Source organism: Pygocentrus nattereri, chromosome 4 (genome assembly GCF_015220715.1).
Source record: "Pygocentrus nattereri isolate fPygNat1 chromosome 4, fPygNat1.pri, whole genome shotgun sequence".
Lineage (NCBI taxonomy): Eukaryota > Metazoa > Chordata > Actinopteri > Characiformes > Serrasalmidae > Pygocentrus > Pygocentrus nattereri.
Window position 1 is genome coordinate 7957919 of NC_051214.1, and position 20830 is coordinate 7978748.

The 20830-nt window shown below is 40.0% G+C and overlaps 2 protein-coding genes across 2 annotated transcripts; both read right to left on the reverse strand.

The window, feature by feature from the left end:
* Window positions 1-207: 207 nt before the first annotated feature.
* LOC119263233 lies at window positions 208-4654 on the reverse strand. The gene is made up of 6 exons (XM_037537838.1): window positions 4390-4654; window positions 3688-3999; window positions 2876-3181; window positions 1054-1128; window positions 475-609; window positions 208-359 (listed from the first exon to the last, which is right to left on the reverse strand). Exons 1-6 carry the CDS (start codon window positions 4433-4435, stop codon window positions 208-210), a joined length of 1026 nt encoding a protein of 341 aa, XP_037393735.1. The 5' UTR covers window positions 4436-4654.
* A 3216-nt stretch (window positions 4655-7870) lies between these two features.
* LOC119263234 (junctional adhesion molecule-like) lies at window positions 7871-20077 on the reverse strand. Its single transcript, XM_037537839.1, has 7 exons — window positions 19882-20077; window positions 19732-19800; window positions 12478-12795; window positions 10695-10802; window positions 10537-10604; window positions 10087-10152; window positions 7871-9492 (listed from the first exon to the last, which is right to left on the reverse strand). The coding sequence occupies exons 1-7, from the start codon at window positions 20075-20077 to the stop codon at window positions 9391-9393; spliced, it is 927 nt and encodes a 308-aa protein (XP_037393736.1). The 3' UTR covers window positions 7871-9390.
* Between the last annotated feature and the right edge of the window lie 753 nt (window positions 20078-20830).

Below are 20830 nucleotides of genomic sequence, written 5' to 3' on the forward strand. Positions count from 1 at the left end.
GGTGAACTATTGATTAGGTCTGTTGGACTTTGGCTGGTCTTCTTGTCATGTTTGTAGTTGAAAAGCTTTTTATTCAGGTGTTTTTTCTCAGTAGCTGGTCTGTTGATCTGGTGAGAGTCAAGAGCTGGTCTGTTGATCTGGTGAGAAAGTCAGGAGCTGGTCTGTTGATCTGATGTTGAAGTCAGGAGCTGGTATCTGGATGGAAAGTCAATATATGGTCTGATCTGGCGTGAAAGTCAGGAGTTGGTCAGCAGATAAAGTCTTGTCAGTAGCTGGTCTGTTGATGTCTGTTGGTTTTATTCTCTTCTGTACAGTCACTGCTCCATCTTCATCATTGCTGTAGTAAATTGTAGCAGGATCTGGCAATTAAGTGGTTAAGATAAACAAGAAACTTTCACTTTATGCACAAATCATGTACATTTTGAATAGAACAACAGTATCAAGACTACAGTGGCTTGATTGAGTAGTTTGTACCTTTGTTTCTCTTGGTGTGATAAACCACAGCTACTATAATGTGGAGAAAGATCACAGTCACCAAGGCAAAGGGGACGAAGGGCAGAGACTGATGAGGTTCTGCATCACCAGCAGCACCATACAGGTTTGACTTTCCTAAAAAAGTCATGGCAAACAGTACAATATAAGACAGTAGAACCATTATCTGACCATTAAAAATTGATGACACTTTTCTAAGATGGACCACTGTAGGGACATTCTCCGACTTTCTTTAACTAATACTCAACTAAATATCTATTAAATGCAAAACCTACACCTACACCTAAACCTACACCTAACCACAGTATTAGGTAACATCAATTAAGCATCACCAGAAAGTTTCTTAGCTATGTAAGTATCTTTAGATCAATTTCAAAGGGTCATCAAAACAAAGCGTGACTAAAAAAATGAGGTCATCTTAACAGTCTGATGCTTCTGAGGAAACCTGGACCTGATCCATGTCTCAAAGGTAGTTAGTCAGCAAGTTACATTAACGCTGTTTACATTTGATTCAGAAGATCATATGTGAAGCTGATATCTGTGAATGGAGTTTACTGTTACCTTCATGAGAAGACATTGTGGAAGAAGGTTCAGTTGAAGATCTCAGATGAGTGTTCCAGTCAAGTGTTGGAGCTGCTGGAAAGAAAGGAAACTTTGACAGTATCTAATAAGTAATGCCAACAACACCTTCCAAAAAAGTTGCCATTTGGGAACTGAGGAGACCAATTGCTGTGATAGATCTCATCTAATCACCCTTTCTGCAGCAACAACACTGCAGGTGGATGAAGACCAAGAAAAACAGATTAGAACAAGCAAGAAAAAGATGAAAAGATACGTGGACACTTTAGATAAAGTCTTCAGAAAACGCTACAGCGAGCAGATTAGCTAGATTGGTGGACTGGATCCGTATGAATTGCAAATCTCCCAAGTGTGTGAGATTTTATGAAAACTAATTAAAATGTTACTAAAATTAAATTTAAAAAAGCTTTGAAATAATTAACACCTACACATACATAACGCTAAAGTTAGCTCCTTATTTGCCTCCTTATTATGAAAAAGAAGCTCCTGAATAAAAAAGCTAAAATCAGCTCAACACAAATAAGATAAAAAAAATCAATTACCAACATTAATTTACATCAATAAATGCATCTGTACTCATGAAATACCTCAAACTTCTGCTTGGAATTTTTCATGCCTGCTTATGAGCTGAACAGCAGATATAAGGAGTCACCAGAGCTGCTACACCATTGAACACGTCTTACTGGCTGATCTAATGTTACATAAAAAACCTTAAGCTTCTGTACTTTATCTACTACACTAATGAGTGTCCTTCTAAAAGTACGGCACTATATTTGCATACTATTCAGTGAGCTAGCATGATTTGTGATTAATAACACAGCAGGAAATCTCAGCTGTGTGGACTTCAGCTATCAATGGATAAAATATAGCAAAAGATCAAATTACACCGAGGCAGTGATCTCACATATATAGTTTAATATGCTTTAAAACTGAGACGGAAATTTAATGTCAATAACGTGCTTCACTACTTTAGCTGGATTGGTTATGGCTGTGTTCTCATAAGAAACCTGCACTGCACAACCAAATGAAACTGATGTTGCCTACAGAAGACGTTGCTGTCCAATTGTACAATTTCATTATAATACTATGTACTAAAGTATGGAGTAACTCCATGTCCTGAGATGCATCTTCATGAAACAGTCTTCAACAAACCATATATGTTTCTAAATGATGGGTTTGAGGCTAAAGGACAAAAGCATATTCGCTTGAGGATTCCTAGAAAAGACCGTGTTTAACTCTTGCATGTGTCAGAGTGAAGCCAGACAGGACTGACCCAGGACAAACCACAGCCTAATAACTAGAAGACAGGCTAACAGACTGAAACCAGGAACAAAATTCAACAGAAATAACAGAATAACACGACCTGAAACAGGCTCAGAATTCCAAGATAAACATGTGAACATGACTTCACCAAACAATGTAGAAACTAAAAGCCATTCATACAAACACAGGACTAAAGGAGAAACTAGAAAAAGGCAAACACAATGACAGAGCAGATCCAGATACCTGAGATAACAGGGCTAAAAAGACCCAAGTGAGCAGTGATGAGGGGCTGCAGTTTTGTTGGAAAGATCCAATACAGAGTCCCAGTGTGGGGACTGTGAGACAATATAAATGTCCCTTCTGTAGACATTATAGAACATGATAAACATTCATATACTGGAGAAAATGTTAACTACTGCTCACACCCTCAATACAGAACCCTCATTAAAGCTCTTCTTGGAGCATTTGTACTGGAAGGATAACAAATCTTACACAGTTCATTCAACACACTTTGCACTCAGACAACAAACCAGTGTTTTACCTTTAACAGTGAGGCTGATGTCTGTGTATCCACTTGGCAAAGCATCACACCTGTAATCTCCTCCATCCTCTTCAGTCAGGTGTGATATGAGTAGAGAGAGATTTCCTGGAGAGTGACCATTAAACAGCTGAACTCTGTCTCTGTACTGACCACTTTCAAAGGTTATGCTGTCCCAATTTGGATTGATGTGTTTGTTCCAGCTGAATGTCTTGGGTTTGGCACGTAGCTCAGTGCAGGAGCAGGGCAGCAGTACTGACCCTCCTGTATGAGCTGTGATATCTAATGTTGTCTTGGTCAGAGTGCAGCCTGTAGAGACACATTCAGGATTGAGGATTGTTGTATGCAGGTGACGACTCATCCAGAAGCACTAAATGAGGCCTTATGAGTAAGAATGACCAGTAAAAAATGTCTTAACACATAGTTTATCATCAGATACCAGATCACTGAAGTTCTCTTTCACTATATTTCTCCACACCTGACTACGGCCACTCACAGTAACCACTATTAAACAAGTACTGCATAAATAAAGGTGCCCTACAAAACACTTAGCAATACCTTGGCAATATAAAACAGTGTATTACTCTTGATCTCAAAGGTGGAGTGTCATTATATGTAGCTAAGCACCACAACAACTGTTTAATAACTTCACCATGATTATTAAAGAATCTAGTATCATTAGTCGTTCTTTCAGTACTACTGCAAAACCAGAGACCCAATGCATTTGGAATGTTTAACAACAAAGTTTATTATATCAGGCATCTAGATATGAGATGATCTCTTCACTGTTTGTGTGGATCAAAACAGAGTTTTACCTTTAACTGTGAGTCTGATATATTTGATTCTGCCTTCAACTTCACACCTGTAATATCCTCCATCCTCTTCAGTCAGGAGTGATATGAGTAGAGAGAGATTTCCTGGAGAGTGACCATTAACCAGCTGAACTCTGTCTCTGTACTGACCACTTTCACTGGACATCTCTTCCCATATGTCTATGTCTGTGCTAAGTTTCCTCCAGGTAAATCTCCCAGGTGTGGCTTGTGGGTCAGTGCAGTAACAGGGCAGCAGTGCTGACCCTCCTGTGTATGCAGTAATCTCTTCTGTCTTTCCATCTTTCAGTTTGCAGCCTGCAAAAACACACCAGTCAATGACCTTCACTATCATCACTTGTGCAACACTTGATCAACCATAAACAGAATTTTACTGTAAAGCCATCGTTATAAAAAGACATGCTTGACCACCTAAACACAGTTTCCTAAAGCTTTCAGTTACTAATGTTATTATACTGTAGAGAAACTCACTTCAGCCTGAAACAGCTGAAACAGTTAGAGCTACTTTAAATAAGTGTGATGTGGCTTTGAAGGCAAACAATCAACTCCAATGATTTGAATTGCTGTGCAGTTCATATCCTTCCATTCCCACGTCATCAGTAAGATTACAGCAAGATTCAAAATGAAGATTTACACAGTACTGTGTTACACTAGTGTCTACAGTAAGAGATTTAATGCTTCACTCACCTTCAGCAATGTGGAGCACAAGCAGCAGATACAAACCAACCTGCATTCTTCCTGAGTTACAGAGCCTCCTCACTACATACAGAGACAGCACGACTGCAGATATGACCACTCTTACAACCCCCTCTACTGACCGATCTGTCAGCTACTCAAAAACTACACCATCTCAGGACTTCTGCAGAGCTCTTTACAGACCTACAGTCCACCTGACACGACCAGCACACGAGCAAATCCTGTATCTCTCTCAGCTGGACTTCACTGGACTCTTCCGCACTCAAATGATTGCACCTGAAAGAGGAACTGTGTTCAGATGAGCTCATCTTTCTCTCTCTGTCACTCCCCCACACCAAATATAGTGATGTGACAGCATCCTGTCAGCTCGTCCTCGTGCTTCTCTTATAGTACACAGTGCACAACATCACAAACACTATTAGAAATAAAGACACTCATTGTTTTCTTGAAGGTAAACAAGATAATTATTCTCTCAAAGGTCCAACAGTGGTTTTAAAGTTAATTTGAACCTTTAATAAGTGTTTTCTAGTACAAGATTATAGGACACAGAGTACTAAAGGTACTGTGATGTGCCTCTGAGGTTACCACCCCCATGTTTTTGCATTAAACAGTGATGTGTTCATTCTCCCATGACAGAAACGTCCACACAAAAATAAATAAATAAATAAATGACTGAAATATACAGCAATGGGCGACCAAACGGTCGTTTTATCAAAATGTCCAGGGTTGCAAGGCAGCAAATCATACTCTAAAGGAACTACATTTCTTGGCAGAATACTGGTTTATGACGATTATTATACAGAATACTTGTTTATATTGATTTTCAGTCGCTGCCCAGTGCATACATACATACATCATCAGTAAAGCTACAGCATACTTTCAAAATAAACGTGAAATGGTTCGAGTTTCTACTGCGATAGAAGTAAAGGCCACTCACCTTCAGCAACGTGGAACACAAGCATCAGATACAAACAAGTCTATATAGATCCTCTATATAGATCCAAGTCTATTATAGATCCTCCCCACTACATACAGATACAGCACGACTGCAGGTTCGACCGCTCCTACACTCACTTTACTGATCAATCTGTTAGCCTCACTTACACCACACTACCACAGAACTTCTGCAGAACTTCTTCAAATCTCCAGTCTAGCTGAAACAGTCAGCACATGAAGAAATCTTGCAAGTGGTTCAGAAGTAATGAACTGCATTCACACTTTGGCGCCTCAAACAGGAAATATGTTTAGATGAGCTCATTTCTCTCTCTCTCTCTCTCTCTCTCTCTCTGTCACTCACCCACACTAAATTTAATGATATGGCAGCATCCTGTCAGCTGTTTGCTTTTCTTTTACACATCATCACACGTGGTCATTTGTTAAAGTCTAGCCTCTCGTTTTCTCTCTACACTATTATACCTACTAGTCACTTCAGTCACTTGAAGCAGGGAACAGTTAGTAACTTTCAGGGAGAGCAGTTCTCCTGATATTATTCCAGACTTTAGGCAAAAACCTTCAGAGGTATTTGTACACCTTCATGATCTTTCCTCTCCAATCTGTGATCTCTACACAACGAATTGGAAGACCTAATTCTGCTAAACAAAACCAGCAATGGGTTTTCAAAGGCATTTGTCCTTTGTTACATGGAGACCTGGCTTCTGATTTGACCCTGGATTGTGATCCGCACCCCACCAGCTTCCAGCTGCACAGAGCAGACAGACACGCAGAGCAACACTGTTGTAAAGTGATCAAGGTCTTTGAATGACTGGTCCTAGCCTACCTGACATTACAAACTGTCTGCTGGGTCCCCTGCAGTCTGCATACAGACATTACACATCTGTTGATGATGTGGTCAACTTGGCCCTACAACCAGACATGTTAACAGCTTCTTCCCAGAGCTGTGGCACTCTAACTTGTTTATTTGCTCACTGTACAGATGTAAATCTTTGAAAAATATCCATAATATTCTGTAATATTTGGTACATCTTTTTTATAGTAAATATCTATTTAGAGCTGCATATGTATAGATATTCTTACATGCGTATGCACAAGTATTCACACCTCTTCAGCCATGTTATACGTTATATTGACAAAAGTATTCACTTGAGTGACACCCCATTCTTAATCCATAGGGTTTAATATGATGTCGGCCCACCCTTTGCAGCTATAACAGCTTCAACTCTTCTGGAAAGGCTTTCCACAAGAGTTAGCAGCGTGTTTATGGGAATTTTTGACCGTTCTTCCAGAAGCGCACTGGTGAGGTCAGACACTGATTTTGGACAAGAAGGCCTGGCTCACAGTCTCCACTCCAATTGATCCCAAAGGTGTTCTATCGGGTTGAGGTCAGGACTCTCTGCAGGCCAGTCAAGTTCTTCCACACCAAACTCACTCATCCGTGTCTTTATGGACCTGCTTTGTGCACTGGTGAGCAGTCATGTCGGAACAGGAAGGGGCCGTCCCCCAAACTGTTCCCACAAAGTTGGGAGCATGAAATTGTCCAAAATCTCTTGGTCTGCTGAAGCATTAAGATTTCCTTTCATTGGAACTAAGGGGCCGAGCCCAACTCCTGAAAAATGACCCCACTCCATAATCCCCCCTCCACCAAACTTTACACTTAGCACAATGCAGTCAGACAAGGACTGTTCTACTGGCAACCGCCAAACTCTTGTCCATCAGATTGGCAGACAGAGAAGCATGATTCATCAATCTAGAGAACACGTCTCCACTGCTCTAGAGTCCAGTGAAGCTCTGATGCTGATTGAGCGGAGAGACGATTATGACACTCATGGCAAGTCACTCAAGCTTTGAAGCTATAAAGAATCCCCACACCATCACACTACCTCCACCATGTTTGAGTGTTGGTATGACTATCATTGTGGAATACAGTGGTTGCTTTATGCCAGATGTAACAGGACCCGTGTGGGTCATCAAGGTGTTTTGGAAAACTTGAGACAAGCTTTTATCTTCTTGGTTAGCAGTTAGCAACCCTCTCATGCCTACCATTATGCCCAGTCTCTTTCTAATGGTGGAAAGAAGGATGATCTTATCTGAGGTGAGTGGGGCCAATAGTTCCTTACTGTTTATCTGGGTTCACTTGTGATTTCCTGGATGAGTTGTTAATATGGTTTGGGATGAATTTTGCGAGCCACCTCTGGGAAGATTGACAGCATCGTGACAGCATGTTTCATATTTTCATGTTTGGGGGTCTCACACTTGGATTCCCAGATACATAGAAATGGCCTGAAAACCCCTTACAGATGAATATATTTAAGTCATGGCATAGTGTCTGACTTGTTGAGCCTGATGTTACATTGCTAGAAAGTTTCAATTTAAGTGCTGCTTAGATTCAACAGGATGGCAGGAATCAAGCCTGGGTGTTTTTAGTCGTGTGACTAAGGAGGCAATGTCATTTTCACATAGGATCACATGGTGTTACATAAAATAACTTTTTTTTTTTCACTAAATGAAATGATCATTTAAAAATTACATTTTGTGTTTATTTAACTGTGATAAATACATGAAAACAGAAGAATTCAGGGGGGTCAGTAACGTTTTGACATGGTACTCAAAATGACATGCTTGGGTCTGTGTGGTGTCTTTTATGCCTTTAAGGTTTATTTTCCATATGCAAGCAGTAAAGGACATGTTAATTGAAGGAGGCTAGATAAATTGCCCCTAAATCAGTAGACAGAACCCCCATCCCCCTTATATCTTCAGGCAAAAGGTTGTGGGAACCTCTGCTTGGTAGCCAGCAATTACACAATCTGCTATATACACCAAACTAATGTTATAGGAGAAAAGCCCCAGCTATAGCTAAAGCTACGTACCTAATGCTGTGTTATAGGTGGCATTAGCTACCTGCTTTGCCCACTCATGAGCCGGCAGACATCACAGGTGCTCTGAAATTATTCTACATTTTATCATTAAAACAGCGCTGATGACTGACAGCTTAAAAATTAATAAACACATCAAATACAGTCGTTTTCAAAGGCAAAATTATCGCAATGTTACATTAAAGTAAAAGCTTCTCTATAGCACCCCCAGTGGACATTTGTTTCTCAAAAGTGCAGCAAAATGTACTTGAGGGTACGTATTCGTGGCTCTGTGAAAAAGTGGTCAGAGGTACGTATATCCCATGAGGCCAGGTTGGTAAGACCACGTCACACTAGCCTGTATCATTCTCAGCAGGTATAAACAGAAACCACACAATCCTTTACAGCTGGTGATCTCGACTTATTAAGGAAAATAAATTAGACCCCCGAAAAAAAAATATGATATCAAAATCAATCAAAATCAATTATAAACACTGTAAAACAAAGACATACACAAAACTAGAAAAAAACAGATTCCAGCTGCCCAGAGCAGACAGACATTTACATTTACATATTATGTCCAAAAACAGTTCACAGTTGGGTACTTATTTTCCATTATGTTGGATTCAGCACTAAAGAGTAATTGTGTGATAAAACATGTAGGTGTGTGTTCTCTGTAGAGAATGTATTAATTTCAATAAGAAAATCAACTAAACAAAATGTATTGAAGAGTGCTCAAACTTTTGCATGTGACTGTGAATGCTTTTGTTCAAGTTACACAGCTTTAACCTTTAACCTTTTTTCAGCACTACAAAGGCTTTCGAATATCATCAAACACCATCAATACCATCAAAATTCTTAACGTTTCACCAAGTAGGAGGAAGCTACTTAATAAACTGTTTGTGGCCGTTTTAGGCCACATCTTACTTAAAGGTGAGATACAGTTTCTAACAAGTCTAAAAGGTAAAACAAACAAAATAATCTCAATATATAAAATACAAAAGGGAGGAGGACACAGAAGTAACACAGTGAGGAGAAAGGTAATGAAACTGACCACAACAACTGCAACATCCAGTCGATGTTCAGCAAAGTCAACAAATCTGTGTGTGTGTGTGTGTGTGTGTGTGTGTGTGTGTGTGTGTGTGTGTGTGTGTGTGTGTGTGTGTGTGTGTGTTTGTGTGTGTTAGTTCAGTTTGGCGTATTCAGCAGTATCTTCAGTGTCCATCAGTTTGTCTGCTGGTGCTGATGCGTTGCTGTGGACTACAGCAGAGTACGTCACATCATCCTGAAGAAATAACACATTAAGCAGAGACTTTATGAGACCCTTAATTAAGCTTCTTAAGACTTAACAAGCATTAGTTACTAATTCTAAAGCTGCATATTACAACATTAATATCAATCAATTATAAGGGTGATATGATTATTTCCAGAACACTTTTACTCGTTTATATACTGTTTTAGTACTCAACTCAAATACCACAAGTTAAAGGTCTCAGTCTTGTCTTGGTCTCAGTCTCAGACTTGTACTTTTTCCTCAGACCAGAATCCATTCAATCCATTTCATGTATGTTTTTCATGTAGGAATACAGTGATGTAAACTGGAGCACATTTCAGCTATACACTATATAAAATACACAAATAGAAATGCTCTGGAAAATGTTTAAATCAGTCTAGTTTCTGCTTGATAATGTAGTAGTAAGAGTCTGTGCCCCTCACACACTACCCAACATCTGCTCTCAACTGTCCACTCTGACTGCCCAAAAGACTCCAGACCAGCGCACACCAACACAGACTCAGCTACAATGAGAATTGGAGCTAAAATTGAGGTAAAGTCATGTAAACGTAGCTTAAGTAAACATACAAATGCAATAATACTCACTGTTTCTTGAACTTTGTTGCACTTGTTCTCTTTATTTACAGTAGCGTACAGCACCTCACAATCGGTCTGTAAGATCACACATTTGGCCAATTAGACACTTTATGAACAAGCAAAACATACAGGAACACTTACATTGTAACTATATTGGGGTTTTAAACTTTAATATTAATTAATATATTTGATTCAGCACAAGGGCTAATTATTTGAACAAAATCTGCATAGTGTGGGGTCTCTAACTAATTCAGGGGTTCTGGTCCAGTGGGATGATGGAACAAGTGGTGGGCATTTAACTAGCAGCACAGCAGAAACATGAACTAATTTGTCATTGCCAATCACAATCCAGACATAATCTCTCCATCTTTACTAAATGTCCAGTTAATTTTCTCCTCCAATCACTACTTAGCATTCATTACACTGTCACCGTTACCTAGGCTAAGCTCCTGATCTTACCTGTATCTCCTGATCTCTTCTCAGGTCTGGTTTCCTCTCACAGCCCTCCATCTGTCCTCGTCTCTGAGCTGTGGAATCAAACCACAGACACTTCCAGAGAGCTCCAAACACTAAGGGTATGAGAAAGATAAATGAAGTGTTTGTGGATGTGTGTATACCTCTGTATCTCCAGTAGATGACCCCACCGAGGACCATCAACAGCAATGAGCCCCCCACAGCAGCATAAATGAAGAACTTCGAATCAATGTCTGATGGACTGGATGCAGCTGTATTTGAAAGAAGAAAGAGGGTAAACAATTATGTAGCTGTGTGGGGAACTGGTTAGTACACTTGATTATGTGCTTGAGTTCATGAAATGAATGCGACATAATCATTTGGCGAAGACACTGTCAAGGAAGAACGGGTTGAGATAACTGGACTGGTTCCCTCACTGACCACTTGAGTAGTTGTAGGTTTAGCTGGGAAATGCTCTTTTTGAACTTTTTGACAAATCTGTCATGAAGTTTGGCACAAAGTGATCATCCACAACTCATCTTTGCTTGCAAAATCTCTTTGGTAGACATTCCTTTTATATCCAATCATGAAACCCTCACCTGTTACCAGCACAACTGCTTACTGTGGAATATTTCAAAATGACGTAACTTGAATATTCTTTGAACTTTGCAGTTTGTCCCTGTGTGCTGCATTAAAAGCTTGTTCATATTTACAGAATACAATCAAGTTGGTCAAAAAGAATATTTTAATTTATAATATTATAAGGTTGGACCCCCTTTTGCCTTAAGAACTGCCTTAATTCTTCACGGCATACTTTCAACAAGATGTTGGAAACGTTCCTCAGAGATTTTGGTTGGTTATTTGAGTTCCTGTTGTCTTTCTATCATCTGGAACCAGTCTGCCCATTCTCCTCTGACCTCTCACATCAACAAGGCATTTTCGTCCACACAACTGACCGCTCACTGGATATTTCCTCTTTTTCTGACCATTCTCTGTAAACCCTGGAGATGGTTGTGCGTGAAAATCCCAGTAGATCAGCAGTTTCTGAAATACTCAGACCAGCCCGTCTGGTACCAACAACCATGTCATGTTCAAAGTCACTTAAATCCCCTTTCTTCCCCGTTCTGATGCTCTGTCTGCACTTCAGCAAGTTGTCTTGACCACCTCTACATGCCCAAATGCAAATGTATATTTGTATTAACAAGCAACTGAACTGTACCTAATAAAGTGGCCGGTGAGTGTGTATACAGGCTCACCTGGGATGAAGCCTCCAAATAATTCAGGGCCATTGATCGGCCATGTTTATTACACATTTATTTGTTTAGTTCCCCTCCATTGCCCGGGTACACCCAGATTGATTATGGGCCTACCCAATAAAATAAGTAAAGGATATTAAGATGATTTGTTTTCTGTCAGCACTATCAATGTCTTATATATTATCAGTTTGTCATTAATATGCCAGCTTAACTTTGAACGGTGACAAGGAAGCTGCCATGTTGGCCATGTTTATATGAATCAAGCTTTCTGATTTATTGTGTGATATTGGTTTGTATTACCATGGGGTAGAAAGGTTGGAAAAGGTAGGGTGATATCTGCTGCACTGGTGTCAGGAATAGGCTATAGCCTGATATTATGAAATTGTTGAATATTATTGCATTTTGAAATTGAACTTCGGCCAGACTCCTTTATCACAGGCCTAGGCAAAATGTAAAACAATTCTGCCTATAGCTTGTAACTACACCCATAGGACTTAAGACCACCTGTAGCTCCAGGGTACCACAAGTAGGTTAAAGTGTCACTGTACACATACTTTAACAATACATACAGCTACACCCTCAGTACAGAGCCCTCTTTACAGTTCTTCTTGAAGCATTAGCAATGTAAAACTAACAATCTTTACAGTTGATTCACCACACATTGCACTCGGAATAGAGATCAGTGTTTTACCTTCAACAGTGAGTCTGATGTACTTGGATCCATTATTCATAACCCTACAACTGTAATCTCCTCCATCCTTTTCAGTCAGGTGTGATATGAGTAGAGAGAGATTTCCTGGAGAGTGATCATTAAACAGCTGAACTCTGGTACTGTACTGACCACTCTCGTTGGATATCTCTTGCCATGTGCTTCTGTTTGTGTCAAATTTCTTCCAGGTGAATGTCTCAGGTGTGGTGTGTAGGTCAGTGCAGTAGCAGGGCAGCAGTACTGACCCTCCTGTATGAGCAGTGATAGACAGCATTTCTGAACCTTTTTCCAGAATGCAGCCTGCAGAAACACACAGGTGCAAAGACTTCACTATAAACACCCTTCAGCTGAACAACTGGGGTTTATTTTTATTTTTCAAACTAAATTTTCACAGAAATGTGCTGTGTTTAGGGACAATTTGAGGAGAACTTACTGGAAGCAGTTTAAAAGAGAGACAGGAGATTTCACACCCCTGATTACTGCTACTGGCAGCAATTTACTATTACCATCACCTCATACTTTAACATCTACCATCAATGAGGGTGCACCACAAAAAGCTTAGCAAGTCAACAATTTAAAGCAATATATTACACAAGACTTCAAGCATCGAGGTTCATTTTACATAACAAAAGCAAAATAACACAATTTTTCATTACAAAGTAATCTAATATCATTAAACTAGATTCCAGCACAAGTACGTAAACTTTTAATGATAATTTCACAATATTTTATTCCAAGTTATTTTGGAGCATATCTATCAGTCTGTTTAGCATTTCAATTTAAAGGAGAGTTGTTGTGTTCAAATGCTTTAGAAAAATAAAAATGTGATCATTTCTTGTTGTTTTGACGGCAATGCAACAACGCTTTAAAGGTTTAGTTTGATGTAACTGTCTCCACTGGATGCACTATCACACTGGTAGATTGTACCATCCTGTTCAGTCTGGTGTGACATGAATAGAGAGAGATTTCCTGGAGAGTGACCCTTACCAAGGCCACCAGACTCAAAACCCCCCAAAATATGTCTAAGTGCTTTACAATTTAAGTTTTTACTCAATTTTACTTTAAATGCTTCATTAGAATAATCCTTGCTTCATGACCTTAAGCACAGTTTCTAAAAAGCATTCTAAAGTTACCTCCAGCTTTTCAGCTCGTATTGATGGCCTGCTCGTTAAGCCTGCACCTGTTAGAAATCTTGGTGTTTTACTCGACGTATCACTTAATTTTGATCTGCATATGAAATTCCTCACTAAGACTACATTCTCTTATTTATATAACATTGCTCGTCTTCGACCGTTCCTGACCGATAATGATGCAAAAACTCTGGTTCGTGCCTTCCTTATGTCCTGTATTGACTACTGTAACTCCCTCTTTGTTGGTCTCCCTGTAAAGTCTGTCCAAAAGCTACAGTACATTCAGAACTCTGTGGCTAGAGTGCTCACCCACACCAAGCGTTCAGCTCACATCACCCCCGTTCTCTCTCAGCTACACTGGCTGCCGGTCCCGTCCCGTATAAAGTTTAAAATCTTACTACTCACTTTCAAAGCCTTGCATAACTGCTGACCTCTTACACTCCCTCTCGCTCTCTCAGGTCTTCTTGTAATAACTTACTTACTGTCCCATGCACCAAAGTCTCCACTTTGGGAGGAAGGTCCTTCAGTGCCATGGCCCCCAAACTCTGGAATGCTCTTCCTCAATCCCTCAGGGACTGTTCTTCTCTTTCCTCTTTCAAATCTTACTTAAAGACTTTTCTCTTTAATAAACATTTTTCTTCCTCCTCCACTGCTTAGTTACATTTACAGCATTTGGCTGACACTCTTATCCAGAGCGACTTACAGTTTGATCATTTTACACAGGTAGGCCAAGGTGGTGTTAGGAGTCTTGCCCAAGGACTCTTATTGGTATAGTGTAGGGTGCTTACCCAGGTGGGGATTGAACCCCAGTCTACAGTGTAGAAGGCAGAGGTGTTAACCACTACACTAACCAACCTGCATAACTAACCAACCTAGTTCTTTTATTTATTTATTTATTTATTTTTTGCCCGTGCTATGTGAAGTGACCTTGGGTTTGTGAAAGGCGCTATATAAATGCAACTTTTTATTGAAAGGAACACACTTAATAACTGTCTGTCAGTCTGAGCGGAGAAACATTTCTAAGAGTGAAGACAATCGGCCACCAGAGTGATAACTTGAAGTAAGTAGCTTTTGAAGAAAGTTTGAAGGAAAATCAACTGAAGTTCAGTTGCTGTCAAACCATCAGTAAGATTACAGCATGAGTTTGAAATAAGCTTTAAATGGCACCGTGTTATTTATGCTGGAGTATCTACAGTAAGAGAAAGAATGGTGCACCTACCTTCAGCAAGACGGAGCACAAGCAGCAGATAAAAACAAACCTGCATTCTTCCCGAGTTACAGAACCTCCTCACTACATACAGCCACTGATCTGTCAGCTGCACAAGTACCAAACCACCACAGCACCTCTTCAGAAGTTTCTTCACAATATAAACACACCACAAACTCCTCGGACTTTCTAAGAAGGACTTTGCTGGACACGTCTGCACTCAAACACTGGCACATCAAAGAGGAACTGTGATCAGACTGTTTTGTCCTTCATTGTCTGTCACTCTACACTAAATATAGTGATGTAGCAAATGTCCTGTGAGCTGTTCCTCTTTCTTCTCTTGTTTGTTTCTAAAGTAATGCCCCTCTTTATTCTTCTAACTATACTTACTATCCACTTCATCAGAGGCTGCTGCCTTGCTGGAAGACGTTAGCCCACCTTTTGATGTAAATTTGTGTTGCCCATCCTCTTAACCAATGGTGTAACTAACAAGCCTATTTTTATAGAAATGTAGATGCTAAAATTGTTGCAAAGCAATCCAGAAAACTGAACCTTAGAAATGTATTAAACTAAATATGCATTAACAGTGGTGTGGGAAGGCAGAGCTATTTTATTGTTTCACACTGCGAGTGAGTAGCTCTTCACTCAGGCAGAAGTCTGACCGTTCCAGGTTCAGTTCATCTTCTGATGTGGGGTTTTTCTCTGTCAGCTCTGCTCCTGTATAAGAGATCTCTCTCAATCTACTGGGAAAAGAAGCCCATATTAGTAGGAAGAGAGACAAATATCCAGAGGCGTCAGCGCTTGCCAATCAGTCCGCTTCCTCACTCAGACCAGCCTTCTCAGCTGAAGACAGCCCCTGACCATGTTTCCGCTCCTTCCACCCAGCTTGTCTGTTGATCAGGTGTGTCGTCAGTAGCCGGCCTGTTGATGCCTGTCCGTTTGATTCTGTGCTGTAGACTCACTGCTTCTTCATCATCAGCACTGCTCTAAGGAACAGTGGCAGTATCTGGTTCTTGGGCACCGAAGATCAACAAGAAAATTTCAGTTCATGCACAAATCAGGAACTGGCGACCTGTCCAGGGTGTATCCTGCCTTCCGCCCGAAGACTGCTGGGATAGGCTCCAGCTCCCCCCCGCGACCCTGTTGGAGAAGCGGCTTAGGAAATGGATGGATGGATGGATGGACACAAATCAGGAACTTTCACACATACAATAACAATAGCAAGACAACAATGGCTGGATTGTGTAGTTTGTACCTTTGTTTCTCTTGGTGTGATAAACCACAGCTACTATAATGTGGAGAAAGATCACAGTCACCAAGCCAAAGGGGACGAAAGGCAGAGGCTGTGGAGGCTCTGTAACAACAACATCAGTCAGGTGTGAATGTACTCAAAGTACAATACCAAAAAGAACACTGCAAGACAGTAGAACACTGAGGAACACTACAGCACTAAACTGACTCCTGTTCATAAACCTAACACTAACCTTAACTCCAACACTAAACCTACACCTACTCCTAAACCTAACACTAACCTTAACTCCAACACTATACCTACACCTACTCCTAAACCTAACACTAACCTTAACTCCAAAACTAAACCTACACCTACTCCTAAACCTAACACTAACCTTAACTCCAACACTATACCTACACCTACTCCTAAACCTAACACTAACCTTAACTCCAACACTAAACCTACACCTACTCCTAAACCTAACCTTAACTCCAACACTACACCTACACCTACTACTAAACCTAACACTAACCTTAACTCCAACACTAAACCTATACCTACTCCTAAACCTAACACTAACCTTAACTCCAACACTAAACCTACACCTACTCCTAAACCTAACCTTAACTCCAACACTAAACCTACACCTACTCCTAAACCTAACCCTATCCTTAACTCCAACATTAAACCTACACCTACTACTAAACGTAACACTAACCTTAACTCCAACACTAAACCTACACCTACTACTAAACCTAACCTTAACCCCAATACTAAGCCTACACCTACTACTAAACCTAACCCTAACGCTAACTCCAATACTAAACCTACACCTACTACTAAACCTAACCTTAACCCCAACACTTAACCTACACTTACTCCTAAACCTAACCCTAACCTTAACTCCAACATTAAACCTACACCTACTACTAAACGTAACACTAACCTTAACTCCAACACTAAACCTACACCTACTCCTAAACCTAACCTTAACCCCAACACTAAACCTACACTTACTCCTAAACCTAACCTTAACTCCAACACTTAACCTACACTTACTCCTAAACCTAACCCTAACCTTAACTCCAACATTAAACCTACACCTACCACTAAACGTAACACTAACCTTAACTCCAACACTAAACCTACACCTACTACTAAACTTAACCTTAACTCCAACATTAAACCTACACCTACTACTAAACCTAACACTAACCTTAACTCCAATACTAAACCTACACTTACTACTAAACCTAACCCTAATGCTAACTCCATTACTAAACCTACACCTACTACTAAACCTAACCCTAACGCTAACTCCATTACTAAACCTACACCTACTACTAAACCTAACCCTAACCTTAACTTCAACACTAAACCTACACCTACTCCTACGCCTAACTTAACCATAATTCCATTAATAATGAAGTATGTTACAGTATGTTAATAATGTTAGTATCTGCAGATCATCTATATAGGACAGTGAAAACGTGTGTCCAAAAAATTAAAAATTGTCTTAATATTTTGATGACCCACATTTCCAAGGTGGTTAAATCAGAAAATATCATTTATAGTAACACTTATACTGTTCACATGTGTGTTTTATGGTAACATGTGAAGCTGATGTGAATGGAGTTTGATGCTACCTTCATGAGAAGAAGTTGTGGAGAAAGGTTCAGCTGAAGTGTTCACATGAATGTTACTATCAAGTGTTGGAGTAGTTTTTGATTGCGGAGCCTCTGGAAAGAGAGATTTTGATGGGTGTGATGAAAACTGTGGCAGTATGTTTTTGCTTTCAGTGATTAGGTTCAGGATTTTATGTTTGCTGTGTTGCTAATTTTTTCTGTACAAATGAAGTTTTGAAGCAATTTAAAGCAGAATATTACTATATTTATTACACTACATCAAGGAGAGGCTTGAAAATGGTTAAACAAACACACTAACATCCATAAAAACACTATTTATTATATATCATTATTAATTAATATTTTATAAATTTCAAATATTAACATTTTTCTTAGCAAATAAACACAAACTACATACATAAATAGATTTTGAAAAAGTGTCTTGGGTGCCTTTCAGCACAGTACTGTATATCACCACTGCCCTAAATAAATAAATAAATAACCTCCACAAAATAACGAGAGAAAAAATATAAAAACTTTCTTAATGTTTAATGCAAGGCCATTTCAAAATGTAGTCCTAGTCCTTTTTAAGCATTTTATTTAGCATGAAATTTTCACACAATGCAAATGAGTCAAATCATGTAGAAAAATAAAAATACGGAAAATTAAAACTCACAAAGCTTTAAAGATTTACCTTTAACAGTGAGTACGACGTAGATGTATTTTTTTAATCCACCATGACACAGGTAGGTTCCTCCATCCTGTTCAGTCAGGTGTGATATGAGGAGAGAGAGATTTCCTGGAGAGTGACCATTAACCAGCTGAACTCTGTCTCTGTACTGACCACTTGCATTGGCTATCTTCTCCCATCTGTGCCTGTTTGTATTATATTTACTCCAATTCAGTGTCTCGGGTTTGGTGTTTAGCTCGGTGCAGGAACAGGGCAGCAGTGCTGACCCTCCTTTAGATGCAGGGATGTGTTTTGTCTGGCCACTGTTCTTCATTATGCAGCCTGCAGAAACAGACCAGTTAATGACCTTCACTCTCTGAATATGTGGAAGTGTTTTATAATTATGATTAAATTTCCTCATACCACTTTGTGTTCACCTGCATAACTCTTACTCATATAGAATAAAGGATTTTACGTTAAATGCATCATTAGAATAACACACGCTTGACCAGCTTAAGCCCAGTTTCTAAAAAAAGCATTCTGAAGTTTCTTATAATGACTGTCTGATGTCAGTTTGAGTGCTGAACTATCTCTAAGACTGAAGACTACCAGCCACCAGAGTGATTACTGTTGCTTTTGAACAAAGTTTGAAGGAAATCAGTCAACTCAAATTCAGTTCCAGTTAAATGGTTATTGATCCCACTGACCAGCCTACCCCTGCATTTTTACAATGCCTTCCTGATGACATGTTAATGTCAGATATTGAACTTCTTTTCTTAACTTCTTTTATTTTTTACTTATTCAACATTTACAGCTTATTTTACCAAAGCCAAAAGGCCAATCAGAAAAAAACTACACATCTTAGTTGAAGGCCTCATACAAGTAAACTATAATACATATAATGGTAAAAGGCTAGCTCACATTTATGGCAAATTAAGGCTTTGTCCTTTCAGTTTCTCTCGGTCTGTAAATATGGCCCAAACTGCATCAGGTCTTGTGGCTATATTTATTACCATTATTAGTAGTCTACATTAAGAGACCCTTATTAGTCCCACAACAGGGAAATTTCACCTCTGCATTTTAACCCATCCGTGAAGTGGAACACCACATACACTCTAGTGAGCGCACACACACTAGTGGGCAGTGAGCACACTTGCCCGGAGCGGTGGGCAGCCCAATCCGCAGCACCTGGGGAGCAGTTGGGGGTTAGGTGTCTTGCTCAAGGATACCTCAGTCATGTGCTGTCAGCTCTGGGGATTGAACCAGCGACCTTCCGGTCACAAGGCTGGATCCCTAACCTCCAGCCCATGACTGCCCCACATTCCAGCACTACTGCAAAGCCAGAGGACTAAAGCATTTTAAAGTCTTACCTTTAACAGTGAGTTTGATGAAGACGTGTCCTTTTTCTTTAACATTACACCTGTACACTCCTCCATCCTCTTCAGTCAGGTGTGATATGAGTAGAGAGAGATTTCCTGGAGAGTGACCATTAACCAGCTGAAATCTGTCTCTGTACTGACCACTCTCACTGGATATCTCTTCCCATGTGTCTCTGTTTGTGATGTCTCTTTCCCAGATGAATCCTTCAGGTTTGGTATGTAGGTCAGTGCAGTAGCAGGGCAGCAGGACTGACCCTCCTGTGTATGCAGTCATTTCTTCTTGCTGCCCAAGGTCTTTCAGCGTGCAGCCTGCAGAAACACTCCAGTTAATGACCATCACTATCATCACTTGCGTAACATTTGCCAGGAACCAGGAAACTGGTTTCTAATCCAGAAACGTGATCTTACTATAAAGGCCTCGCTATAATAAGACATGCTAGACCAACTAAAGCCCAGTTTCTTAAAAGCTTTCTAATGTTGCTCATTTGAGCATCAGAGTGACTGTTTGGTTATTATAATGTTGAGAAACTCACTTCAGTTTAAGTGACGAAACAACTCTGCTTACTCAGTGTAGGTGGTTTTGGAGAGGCAACCAACTCAAACTCAGCTCAAGTGATTTCTGTTGCTGTGCAATATGTTCACTTACATTTCCCCCACAGTAAGATAACAGCATGATTGTTAAATACATTTTTAATAGAGCTGTTTTATATGTCGGTGTATCTACAGTACAAGAGATAATAGCACACTCACCTTTGGCGACGCTGAGTACAAGCAGTAGATAAAAGCAAACCTGCATACTTCCTGAGTTTCAGGACCCACTGACATATGCCTGCAGATATGACCACCGCTACACCTGCTGTACTGAACTGACTTGTCAACTACACATAGGCTAAAGATTTGCAGTCGTCCTGACACAACCTTACACAACCAAACCTTCTGACTCGCTAAGCAGGACTTCACTGGACTCACTCACTTAAAGTGGACACCTCAAAGAGGAACTGTGGTCAAACGATCTCTTTCACTCTCTGTTACCCACCCACACTAAATATAGTGATGAGGCAGCATCCTGTTAGCTGTCCCTTGCTATTTC